Consider the following 13,423-nt stretch of genomic DNA (forward strand, 5'->3'; position numbering starts at 1 on the left):
AGATGGAGCATAGCCAGACTATATGATTTTGTAGGGATAACTTTCTTTGGCCATGTTATTTTGAAAAGACATGATTGCTTTATTAGTAGGCTTGAAGTATTATTGTTTTTATGTCAAATGATAGACTATTGCTTTGAATCACTCGTGTCTTAATATTCATGCCATGATTAGACATATGATCAAGATTATGCTAGGTAGCATTCCACATCAAAAATTATCTTTTTTATCATTTACCTACTCGAGGACGAGCAGGAATTAAGCTTGGGGATGCTGATACGTCTCCGTCATATCTATAATTTTTGATTGTTCCATGCCAATATTCTACAACTTTCATATACTTTTGGCAACTTTTTATACTATTTTTGGGACTAATATATTGATCCAGTGCCCAGTGCCAGTTCCTATGTGTTGCATGTTTTTTGTTTCGCAGAAATCCAATATCAAACGGAGCCCAAACGGGATAAAAACGGACGGAGAATTATTTTGGAATATTTATGATTTTTGGGAAGTAAAATCAACGCGAGACGGTGTCCGAGGGGGGCACGAGGTAGGGGGCGCGCCCCTGGGTGTCAGGCGCGCCCCTGACCCTCGTGACCACCCCGTAAGGCGGTTGATGCCCTTCTTTCACCGCAAGAAAGCTAATTTCTGGATAGAGATCGTGTCAAAATTTCAGCCCAATCGTAGTTACGGATCTCCGGGAATATAAGAAACGGTGAAAGGGAAAAATCGGAGAACGCAGAAACAGAGAGAGGCAGAGAGACAGATCCAATCTCGGAGGGGCTCTCGCCCCTCCTGTGCCATGGAGGCCATGGACCAGAGGGGAAACTCTTCTCCCATCTAGGGAGGAGGTCAAGGAAGAAGAAGGAGGGGGGCTCTCTCCCCCTCGCTTCCGGTGGCACCGAAGTGCCACCGGGGGCCATCATCATCACCGCGATCTACACCAACACCTCCGCCATCTTCACCAACATCTCCATCACCTCCCCCCTCTATCTACAGCGGTCCACTCTCCCGCAACCCGATGTACCCTCTACTTGAACATGGTGCTTTATGCTTCATATTATTATCCAATGATGTGTTGCCATCCTATGATGTCTGAGTAGATTTTCGTCGTCCTATTGGTGGTTGATGAATTGCTATGATTGATTTAATTTGCTTGTGGTTATGTTGCTGTCCTTTGGTGCCCATCATATGATTGCGCGCGTGGATCACACCATAGGGTTAGTTGTATGTTGATAGGACTATGTATTGGAGGGCAAGAGTGACAGAAGCTTCAACCTAGCATAGAAATTGATGCATACGAGATTGAAGGGGGACCAATATATCTTAATGCTATGGTTGGATTTTACCTTAATGAACATTAGTAGTTGCAAATGCTTGCTAATAGTTCCAATCATAAGTGCATAGAATTCCAAGTCAGGGATGACATGCTAGCAGTGGCCTCTCCCACATAATACTTGCTATCGGTCTAGTAAAGTAGTCAATTGCTTAGGGGCAATTTCACAACTCCTACCACCGCTTTTCCACACTCGCTATATTTACTTTATTGGTTCTTAACCTAAACAGCCCCTACCTTTTATTTACTTGCTCTTTATTATCTTGCGAACCTATCCAACAACACCTACAAAGTACCTCTAGTTTCATACTTGTTCTAGGTAAAGCGAACGTCAAGCGTGCGTAGAGTTGTATCGGTGGTTGATAGAACTTGAAGGAATATTTGTTCTACCTTTAGCTCCTCGTTGGGTTCGGCACTCTTATCGAAAACTGTTGCGATCCCCTATACTTGTGGGTTATCAGCGATCTCCTCTCCCCTCGATTCATGCCATCTCCTCTCCCCTTCTTTCTTCTGTCCCAACCCCTCGCTTATTTCTTCGATTCGGTGTAGTAACAGCCCTCCTCCATGGACGAAGACGACCACCATGGCACGCACGTGCTCGAGTTCGCCACCGCCTACTCCGGTGCGGTGCTGGACCAAGGACCTCCGCCTCAACACATCCTAGCTTGGGTAAGCACCCCCATCCCCGTGGCTATTTCACTTTCTTCCTGTGCCCCTCTTCTCTGTTCTTCCATGAATCCTCTAGTTTCAGTTAATTAGCAGCACAACCACAGCCACACAAAGGCGTAAGCATTGTTGTAGGCACCCCACCTAGCTCGCTCCATATTCTGCAGATGTGCTCATCTCAACTAATAATCAATATTTCTTTTTGCAAATAAGTTCTATTTAACAAAAACAGTAGTTCAAACTCCTTTAAAAATTAGCAATTCAGTGTATTTTCTTGATCCGTGTTGTAGCTTAACTTATGTTGTGTTGTTACTAAACTGCAGATAAACTTGTTTGGCTGTAGCCATACTAATGTTGTACTATTACCAAACCTGTGTTTTGGCTCAATTTGAATTGCTGCATATGAAACACATATGCATGATTTGAACCGGCGGCGCTTTGGTGTTACCACCATACAAATTTTGTTCTTCAGATATGCAAAATTATTCATTGTTCATCAGTTGCTTAGGGGGACATGGTTACCTTGGTGAGTCATCTCTAGTGAATTAGGTGTTGAAAATGTTTTCTTATGTATGTTTAAGTGGGAAGTCCGATCATTTGCTGCTCAAAATCCGACAAATCAAAGGAGGAATGCACGAGAAGCAAGTCTATCATCAATGGCAAGGTTGGTCGTATTCCTATTCTTTGAGTTTTCTCTGTTTCAACCATACAATTCATCAAGCATACGGTATCATCGTTGTAACCTTTCAATTTGGTAGCTTGGAAGTAGTTTACAGTTACTATATTGTGAGTGTGTGACCTGAAAGTAAGGTAGCAAATTACTATAGATACTACTTCAAAACCATGTACTCCTACTCACTATTTCTATGTGTCATGTGTACTACCAACTTACTGATGTGTCTTTAATTCCCATAGTCTACAAAATTCATGCTTGCTATTGTATGTTTGTGCCCCTAGCTTGCATGCTGATGTTGTATGTGCATGGTGGTGGCCTCCTTCCTGTTGTTATTTGCTCCATATTGAGAATTGTTTTGTAAAAGATAATGAGATGGACGCAGTTAGGAGATGATGCTAGCAAGTTCAAACTCTCTTGAATGGATAGATCATAGTGCAGTTAGGAGAAGTGATATTATGAATATGTTGTATGCAAGTTCAGTGTGTATTAGAAAAAGTTCAACATTAAATTATATAGCAAATTCACTACATGGGGATTTGGCAAGAAGTTTTGTAAAAATGTTTATGGCGATTTGCTCCGACATGATTGTGTGTGTGTATTTTGGCAGCTCAACAAGATGAACTATACAGGCGAGGAACCTCCCAGGCGCAACAACTCCTCCATCCAAGTTGAGCACTAGGCGCCGTCAACCCTGTTGGCCACTAGGACGTACTCCCTCCGTTCGGAATTACTTGTCTCAGAACTGAATGTATCTAGAACTAAAATACGTCTAGATACATCCATTTCCGTGACAAGTAATTCCAAACGGATGGAGTACGAGGCAACGATCGGCAGTCTCGGCGGACCGGACGCCAACATGCCGATGAGGCTGAGAGCCACAAACAGGTAGCACCTCGTGATCCTGAGAACAGAGTGCTTCAGAATTCTGCATATACTTCATGTGTAGTACAATTCATATATGCACGCCTTGGTAATTTGAACAGGCTTATGCCTTGCCACCAGAATAATGAATTCAAGGTTTTGCAGGATCCAACGTGTCGCTAAGGCTGGCTGTGAGTAGGGTGCGCACTCACAGAGGATACGGATCATATCTCTTGTACCGTGTGATAGTTTCATGGAACAACTAGCTAGTGCTCTGATTTCTTGGACTAGATGCCTAGTACAATCCATGTTAATTTTAGTCTCTGTAGTTTCCAACTCTGAACTGTATGCTAGTTTTTAATGTACTGTTACTCTGGCTGTCACTATTGATTCATGTGCATGTGCTAAAAAGAAATAAAATACCCTACTAGATTTGGATGTGGACTCTAACTAACAACTTTTCACTTTCCCGACATGGGCGCAGGGTTGATTGACGCGGACTACCGCAACCCGGTGGGCAGTGTGATCTTCAACGACTTGGAGGCAGACTTCGCCATTATGACCGGCGACCGCGTCACATAGATGATCATCCAGGTAATCTCGACGCCGGAGGTCGTCGAGGAGGAGGACCTCGACACCACGTTCCGGGGGAGGTCCACCTGCGTCTAAACTCCGAGTCTTGGTAGATACATCTAGAGAAGTGGGCTGTTTAGGTTGGTGGAATGCTAGGGAAAGGTCCCCACCTTTCAATGATAGTTGTGTGCGTATGATATGGGATGTCGTGATTTCTTCCTGTTCAGATGTTCACTATTGTATCCATGAATGCTGCAAATGTTAAAGATGGTTCTATGACCCGAGCTTATTTTCTATTGGACGTGTGTCTGATGGAAGCAACTGCATCTAACTTTTATTTTTTTAATTCATAATTAGTTAGCAGTAGCGTGGGGGAACAGCAACTCGCTACTAGTATTTAGGATAGTAGTAGCGCGGGCAGCACACGCTACTACTAACTTTTTAGTAGTAGCGCGGGTGCCACCCACGCTACTACTAACTTTTAGCTGTAGCGCGATACTAGTAGAATGGGTACCCGCGCTACTAGTAGCCAATTTACCCGCGCTACTAGTAGCCTTTTCCCTAGTAGTGCCTCCGCATCATCTATCCCTGCCGGCGTCATCGTTTCCGCCCCTACCGGCCAGCCAATCAACACCATCACAGTGCGTCTAGATCACACCAATTTTCTTCTTTGGAAGATGCAGGTCGTTCCCAGCATCGCCAGCCAGGGCTGGTACGGCTTCCTCGACGGCTCCCACGGAGCGCCTCCGGCCACGATCACCGAAGGAGACGGTGCCAAGGCCGTGACCAAGCCCAATCCGGAGTACGCCTTGTGGTTCTACACGGATCAATGTGTTCTTAGCATCCTCGTCGGCTCCATGATGGAGGAGATCCTCGTCCATGTCATCGGCCGCACCATCGCGTCTTCTGTGTGGGTGTGCCTCGAGTCCATGTTCTCGGTGCAGAACAGGGCAGGGGTGCGCCAGATGCGGCATCAACTCTTGACGCTGAAGAAGAACGACCTCACCGCCGCCGCCTACTTTCACAAATTAAGGGTTTTGCGGACGCCATGGCCTAGGTAGGTCGCCTCTCTCCGATGCTGAGGTGATCGACTACATCGTCGTCGGTCTCGGGCCTCAGTACGAGTCCCTCCAGCACTCTCTCACGATGTTGGCTGCCGCCGGTGCTGACAACCTCAGCCTGTCGGACTTTTATTCCATGCTTCTCTCCTGCGAGTCCCTCGAGGAGCAGAACACCTTCGCCCCAGAGTTCTCCACCTCCACTAATGTCGTGGCGCGGCAAGGCGACGACCGTGTAGGGGGGGCGCACCTTCGCCGACACCACCGACGACAGCCGCTCCGGGGGTCGTCCCACTGGCCCACAAGGAGGCGGCCAGTACAACGGCGGCCAGCAGGCCTCCCGCGGTAACAACCGCTCCAACCAAGGTGGTGGTGGTGGTGGTGGCAACGGCGGAGGAGGACAGGGCAACGGCGATGGAAGGCGCAACAACCGGCGTGAGCGGCCCCACTGTCAAGTTTGCCGGTACTGGGGGCATGAGGCTCTCGAGTGCAAACAACGCTACAACCACGCGTTTCAGTATGACGAAAATCGTGCTGGCAATTCTGCCTCTTACCAACCTACCCGAAGTCAACCTTGGCTCTTCGACACCGGCGCCATGGATCATCTCACGAACGACATGAGCCAGATGAACATCTAGGAGCGCTACACCGGCACGGATCAAGTGCAAGTCTCCAACGGTGCAGGTTTGTCTATTACGCATGTTGTCCACTCTCGTTTACCTGGTTCATCCACCCCAATTGAACTCAAAAATATTCTTCTCGTTCCTGAACTTAGCGCTAATTTTCTCTCCGTCTATCGCCTTGTCTCTGACAATAAAATCTTTGTTGAATTTCATAAATTCTTTTTCTATGTCAAGGACAAGCTCATGAAGAAAATCCTTCTTCGCGGTAGGAGTCATGGCGGTCTCTACCCTCTTCTGTTCAGCCGCATAGTCACTTCTAGACGTCATGCGTCTTCTGGCGTTAGGCTGACTACCGAGCAGTGGCATCGGCGTCTTGGTCATCCTTCGAATAAAATAGTTCATACCATTGTTACCTCAAATAAATTGTTTTGCTCTCCAAACGTTGAGTCTTCTGTGTGTGATGCTTGTCAACGTGCTAAGAGTCATCAGTTACCATATAATTATTCTACTCGTGTTTCTACATCACCACTTGAGCTTATTCATACCGATGTTTGGGGGCCTGCTTTGCCATCTTCCGGGGGTTTTAAGTACTATGTCAGCTTCATTGATGACTATAGTCGTTACTGCTAGATATACTTGATCAAGCATAAATCTGATGTTGAGAGCATTTTTTACACTTTTCAAAACCATGTTGAGCGTCTCTTGAATGCTAAGGTTCGTTCTGTTCAGTCAGACTGGGGGGGGGGGAGTATCACCGTCTCCATGCTTATTTTCAGCACACCGACATTGCTCATCGTGTGTCTTGTCCACATACCTCCCAACAAAATGGTATAGCTGAATGCAAGCACTATCATCTCGTTGAGACGGGTCTAGCTCTCTTAGCGCACTCCTCACTACCTCTTCGGTTTTGGGACGAGGTGTTTCTTACTGCTTGCTATCTCATCAACATGATGCCTACGCCTATTATTAACAATGCAACACCCGTGTTTCGCCTCCTCAACATGCTTCCTGAGTATTCTTTTCTCTGCACCTTTGGTTGTGCGTGTTGGCCTAGTTTGCGTAAGTATAATCCACGTAAACTCGAGTTTTGCTCTAGGATGTGTGTGTGTTTCTTGGTTATAATCCCATGCATAAAGGCTACAAGTGCCTTGATCGCACCACTGGTCGTATTTACATCTCCCGTGACGTCGTGTTCGACGAGACAGTGTTTCCCTTTGCCACTCCCGGTGCCACTGTTGATGTCTGCAAACTCCTTCCCGTGTTGTTTCCGTCAGATGAGCCAGTTACTCAGAGTACCGACACACGTAATTATGACATTACCTTGGTACCGGCTAATGCACCTGGTGTTGTTGTTAGTTCTCCTATGCAGGTTCCCGCAGCGTCAACCCCGCCGCTCGACGTCCCTGCTTCATCGGCGTCACCGCCTCTGCATGCCTCGGACGGCACGCCAGGGCCCGGCTTGCATGCAGGCACGCAGGCCACTCCCGGGCTGGCACCGCCTCTGTATGCCTCGGTCGGCACGCCCGAGCCCCGCTCGCATGCAGGCACGCCCCGCTCGCCCGGGTCGGCCTCTCATGCCGCTCCTGGTGCCGACCCCGCCCAGGCCGACACGCCGGTCCCGGCCGTTGACCACGGCCCGTAGTCTCGGTCTCCATCGCCCGAGCGGTCATCTGCCTCCCCAGCTCGTGACGGGTCTTCACCTGGCCCGTCCCCGCCCACGTCTTCGGCCCGTGACGGGCCCGCTTCGTCGCACTCGTCGATGTCCTCTTCACCACCCGCGTCGCCGCCTGCAGCGCCTCCCGCTGTTGAACCAACACGGGTCATCGTCACGCGACGGCGCAATGATATTTCTCGTCCCAAGGTGTATCGGGATGGCACGGTTCGACATGATCCCTATCGTCGTTGGGCGTTTATGGTGGAGCCAGCATCTCATCGCACCGCTCTCTCTGAGCCAGCTTGGCGTGCTGCTATGGAGGCTGAGTTCGAGGCACTTCAGGCTAACAAAACATGGATATTGGTACCACGTCCACCTGGCACTAACATTGTTGGCAGCAAATGGATCTTCAAAATGAAGTTCCGTCCCGATGGTTCTGTTGATAAATACAAGGCGAGGCTAGTGGCTCGAGGTTTCACACAGCAGTACGGTATAAATTATCATGATACTTTCAGTCCTGTGGTTAAACCAGTCACTGTTCGCCTGGTGCTTTCCCTTGCTGTCTCTCGCGGTTGGTGTCTTCATCAGATTGATGTGAGTAATGACTTCCTTCATGGTTTTCTGTCTGAGGAAGTATATATGCAGCAGCCCCTCGGTTTTGAGGATTCACGATACCTGTCGTGGTTTTGTCACGACAGATGTCCTAGAGAAAGGACTTAGTCGTGGAGACATCGCGACGGGTTATCTTGAAGGGGTTAAAGCGAACACAAGGACGCAAGAGAGTTTATACTAGTTCAGCCCCTTCGGTGAAGGTAAAAGCCTACGTCTAGTTGTGATGGAATTGATGTGGTTTCGATGACTAGGGAGCAAACAAGCTTCACCTATGTCTCGAGCTGTTGTCTGTCGTCCTTGAACCGCCGCCGGGTCGTCCCCTTATATACACGGCTGACTCCCGTCGACTTATGGAATCCCAATACCGGCTCATAGATGTGTCCGGGTTTGGTCTCTACTTATTCCTAACTTACAATATAGGTTAACTACTAACGTCAGTTTACGGCTACAGGCCTTGAACCGACCATGGGCCTTGAGCCCTCCTCTGTCTTCTTGGGCTTTAACATACTTAACTACTGACGAGGTTAACCCGGCTCAGATAGGCCAGTTTACGCCCAGTAGTAATATCCCCAACATTAGGCCCTAGATTGATTTGAACGGGTTCATGTCAATCCTTTTATAAAAACTTCACCTTCAACATCTTCTTATAAATTGGTAAACCGCCATGATGTCATCTTCTCTGATCGCTGTAAGCCGGAGTGACGTCACCTGTCATAACGAATCTATCCATTATGTTTCTTTGTTTAATAGATCAACGGAAATCGAGGCGACAGCTCCATTTTGTGGCCCTTTGATTGTCGCGCCTGACTTATGTTCTTTCGCCTTATAAATAGGACCGAAGGGTCATTTCTTTTCTCCTTCCGTGCCTTCTTCGTCTTCCTCGCGTCGCCAGCCTCGGAGCTCCGCCGCCGCCGTCGACCTCTGCCTCATCCTTGGCCGCTGCATCAACCTGAGCGCACCAGAACACTGCGGCAACCTTCCGCATCTTCCTCAGCTCCGGTAAATCTTCTATCCTTTCCCCCGCAGATCTGGCCTAGGGTTTCGTAGTTCTTTAGTGTTCATCGTCTGTCTCTTACTCATACGATAGATCTTTTGATGAATCTGCAAGTCTTTACTCTGTGCAATGATAGTTGTTTGACCTTTCGCCTTCACTTATGCATCTCAAACTCTACTACTCCTTAACCTCACGAAACTTGAGAAGCTTGATCTATCTTATAATAATTTGGACCACTCAATTGCATCAAGTTGGTTTTGGAATGTGACGAGCCTCAAATACCTCAGCCTTCGTTGGAATTCCGATGCAAATTGGTTATCTGGCAAACTTCCCGACGCACTAGGAAACATGACATCACTCAGAGTCCTTGATGTGTCAGTTACCAATCTGAATGAGACTGCGAACCTTAAAAGTCTTCTTAAAAATCTTTGTTGTTTGGAAATCCTCGACCTTTCTGGAAATGTCTTGAATGGAGATATAGTGGCCTTGATGGAGGGGCTGCCACGATGCGCATGGAAAAAACTACTAGAGCTAGATTTCAGTGTTAACAAAATCATTGGGACCCTGCCAAATTTTATGAGGGAATTCAGAAGCTTGAGCATGCTTGACCTGTCCAACAACAACCTTGTTGGACCTATACCACCAGTGGTTTGGAATTTGACGCATTTAACCTTACTTAAACTTGGCTGGAATCAGCTCAACGGGAATGTACCAACTGAAATTGGTGCCCTTAGTGCTCTGACTGTTTTAGAGATAAGTGCCAACAACTTGACCGGAGGTATTCCGTCCGAGCTTGGAAAATTGAAGCATTTGGCGACCCTTAGGCTCGGAGGCAACAAAATTACTGGACCTATTCCACTAGAGGTTATGCATTACACTAGCTTAACCATGCTAGACCTTTCCAGTAATCACCTCAATGGAAGTGTGCCCACTGAATTAGGTTCCCTGAAGAAGTTGGTCCATCTGTACCTAGGCGGCAATGACCTTAGTGGTGTGATCACGGAAGAACACTTTGCAAACTTAACAAGTTTATTGAACATAGACTTGTCTTCCAATAATTTGAAGATTGTAGTGAACTCAGATTGGCGTTCTCCCTTTAGGCTACAGTTCACAGATTTTGCATCTTGCGAAATAGGTCCTCTCTTTCCAGCTTGGCTTCAACAGCTGCGGGGAATCACTCATCTTGACATTTCGGGCACAGCTTTAGAGGATAAGTTTCCTGATTGGTTTTGGTATACATTTTCACAGACAAGATATCTCGACATCTCTAACAACCAGATGAGTGGCAGTTTACCAGCACATCTGGATGACATGGCTTTGGAAGAACTCCACCTAAGTTCAAACCGACTCACCGGGTCAATACCTTCGTTGCTGACAAATATCACAAGGTTAGACATCTCCAACAACAAATTTTCAGGAGTAATACCATCAAATTTTGAAGCCCCCAAGCTTGAAATGTTGCTTATCTATTCAAATCGAATTGGTGGGTACATTCCAGATTCTATTTGCAAATTGCAACAATTATCGTATCTGGACTTGTCGAACAATTTTTTTGAGGGTGAAATTCCTCAATGTTTTGACATCCAACAAATGAAATATCTTTTGCTCAGTAACAACAGTTTATCAGGAAGATTCCCAGCATTTTTGCAGAACAACACATATTTGGAGTTCTTGGATCTTGCATGGAACAAGTTATCTGGAAGATTGCCTACATGGATAGGAGATCTGGGGAAACTGCATTTTGTATTATTGAGCCACAATGCATTTTCGGATAATATTCCGGTGGACATAACAAGGCTTATGGTTCTTCAGTACTTGGATTTGTCAGGCAACAATTTCTCTGGTTCAATACCTTGGCATCTATCAAACCTAACACTTATGAAAAAGGTACATAAGCAGCAGTTCATGTATATTGATGATGGATATACTGGATCAGAAATGGACGGCATGATCCAGATGAGTGCTGGTCGGTTGAAAGAAATATTCTTAGTAGTTACAAAAGGACAGCAGCTTGTGTATGGTAGAGCATTTGCATATTTTGTGAGTATTGATTTATCAGGTAACTCCTTGACTGGTGAAATCCCTACAGGCATCACTTCCCTTGCTGCACTAATGAATCTGAATTTATCGTCGAACAAATTGAGTGGACAAATTCCAAACATGATTGGGTCCATGCAATCATTGGTGTCTCTCGACCTCTCTCGGAACAAGCTCTCTGGTGAAATGCCGTCGAGCTTGTCAAGCCTGGCATCGTTGGCTGCCTTGAACCTGTCCTACAACAATTTATCTGGAAGGATACCCTCTGGCCGCCAACTTGACACCCTCAATCCGTACAACCCGTCTATTATGTACATAGGAAACACTGGACTTTGTGGGCATCCCCTCCAAAATAATTGTCCAGGAAATGATTCTTTCATCGTCTATGGTGATCTTGAAAGCAGTAAGCAACAGTTTGATCCACTGACCTTTCATTTTGGTCTTGTGCTGGGACTTGTGGTGGGGCTCTGGGTGGTATTTTGTGCCTTGTTGTTCAAGAGGACATGGAGAACTGCTTCTTTTCGGCTCTTCTTCAAGGTGTATGATCAAGTCTATGTATTTGTGGTTGTGAAGTGGGGAAGCTTCACAAAGAACACAGCCGCAGAATAAGCACTTTTTTCCTCTGAATGGGAGCTCTGGACTATTAATTAACCATGGTGACTTGGTGAGGAAGATGCTCAGCAACATATGTTTATCATGTGCCTTGTTTATTCCACTAAATAAAGATGGAGATGTTAGTTCTTATGATACATTTATGACATCATTATTGTATAATTGTTGTGGTACATGCAAGACTTATGTGTTGCTCAAGTATCCTGATACATGTAAGACTTTACTATTTTTCTGGACTGTAATCATGAACATCGTTTGCTGAATATTTTGAACTCGTTTCTCCAATCAGGATGAGTTAATTTTTGTTGTTGTTGTTGTTGCAATGGGTTCTTCATCTGGAGTAAATTAACCATGGAAATTCTTGCAAAACGTCAGTTTATAATGCACATGTACTCTACTATGTACTCCCTTTGTCAAGAGTACAATGCACATGATGATGTTTAGAACTGCATTTGGTCCTGACGTGCTGCTTTTTAATCGGTTATGTGGAGCATTTCTTCTTAAGTTTTCTGCTTGTACATGGTATTGGATGAACTTTTCCTCTTACCAATTGCAGAAACCAATTTATGCGTCTATTGGTTTCAGCGATTGGGTTTTCTCTGGCAATCAAGTGCTTGTACAGTTCTTCGGAATTTTTGCTGCACTAAAGCATATGGGTAAACGGAGCATAACTGGTATTCTTAAGTAGTTTAGATCTGTTACGATTGCTTAGTACTAAGTACTTCATAGAGAACTAACATTAATTCCTCACCTGCGGTGGGATGGTAATGTACTGGTTACAAATTCACAATCATGAAACAGTTTGTACGGTCAGAGACAGTCAGGGTAGAGTACATTATGTGTCGATGCTAGTTTGTCGTCTCATTTTTCTCCTCAGGTTACGAGCTTCTCAGCATCAGGACCGTACGTGGTGGTGATGAAGATTCAGATCAAACAATTCATGTTTCAGTTCCTGGGCTTGCAAAGTTCAATCCCACATCTCATGATGAGTACCACCAGGGAATGCATCCCCTTTGGCATCCATGCCGCATGGGTGTGAAATTTGGAAGGTCGTGTTCGTTTTCCTACTGCAGATTTGCAAGTGTTGGTTGCTACTTCAATGCAAGATTTTTGCTTGCTTAGCAGTGCAGTACAGGCTCTGGATTTGAGATAGAAAGGCCGCAAGATTAAACTTTGCATGCTACGCCTCACAGACAGAGCAGTGACAGGGCGGCCTGGGGTTCACCTTGATTTGATTCGTGCCCATGCTGACACAAGGGGCCAAGCCAACAACGACCCGACAATTCAAGCCAAAGGTGCAAATCTCCCATGGGCCACGGCGCAGTAAATCCGAGCAGCATAGAGAGTGAACTGAACTGATACAGAGCAACATTCATCAGTTAGCAACAAACAAGCTCGACAAAGGGTGGATTTTATTGTCTCGTAATGGAGCATTAAGAGGATACAAACACAATGAGTACACATCCTTCGGGCCTGCGGTCATGGGTGCAGGCCATGGCGTTTGCTTCTGGCGGCTGGGGAATCTTGGGAGAGACGGAGATTTGTGAGAGCGAAGGACGTGGGGTTGATTTTGGGCTAGCTAGCACGCCGAGATTGGTGGGCGGGGTCAGCCGGCGAGGGCGTCTATGCGTTTGGCAGAGTTTTCGTCTGCCAGTTGAAATTGTTATAAGAGAGGGCTATTGTTATCTTGACGGTTAGATCTTAAAGAGTAGACTAAATCTCGT

General features: G+C 46.3%; 2 protein-coding genes and 1 long non-coding RNA gene across 3 annotated transcripts; all 3 read left to right on the top strand.

Annotated features, from left to right (window-relative positions):
- Positions 1-1,608: 1,608 nt before the first annotated feature.
- On the top strand, positions 1,609-4,358 carry LOC123106385 (uncharacterized). Its single transcript, XR_006451314.1, has 3 exons — positions 1,609-2,663; positions 3,283-3,560; positions 4,021-4,358. It is a non-coding gene; the product is annotated as an uncharacterized lncRNA (long non-coding RNA).
- A 4,836-nt stretch (positions 4,359-9,194) lies between these two features.
- Positions 9,195-10,361, top strand: LOC123101149 (LRR receptor-like serine/threonine-protein kinase ERL2; the record flags this gene model as incomplete). Its single annotated transcript, XM_044522738.1, has 1 exon — positions 9,195-10,361. A coding segment is annotated over one exon (1,167 nt), but the record flags the coding sequence as incomplete, so codon positions are not given.
- LOC123102047 (receptor-like protein 54) lies at positions 10,362-11,696 on the top strand. Its single transcript, XM_044523319.1, has one exon. It carries the CDS (start codon positions 10,362-10,364, stop codon positions 11,694-11,696), a length of 1,335 nt encoding a protein of 444 aa, XP_044379254.1.
- Positions 11,697-13,423: the final 1,727 nt, after the last annotated feature.

Source organism: Triticum aestivum, chromosome 5A (assembly GCF_018294505.1).
Source record: "Triticum aestivum cultivar Chinese Spring chromosome 5A, IWGSC CS RefSeq v2.1, whole genome shotgun sequence".
Classification (NCBI taxonomy): Eukaryota; Viridiplantae; Streptophyta; class Magnoliopsida; order Poales; family Poaceae; genus Triticum; species Triticum aestivum.

Coding starts and splice junctions, on each gene's coding strand:
- LOC123102047 (XM_044523319.1), top strand. CDS start 10,362: ATGGCTTTGGAAGAACTCCACCTAAGTTCAAACCGACTCACCGGGTCA.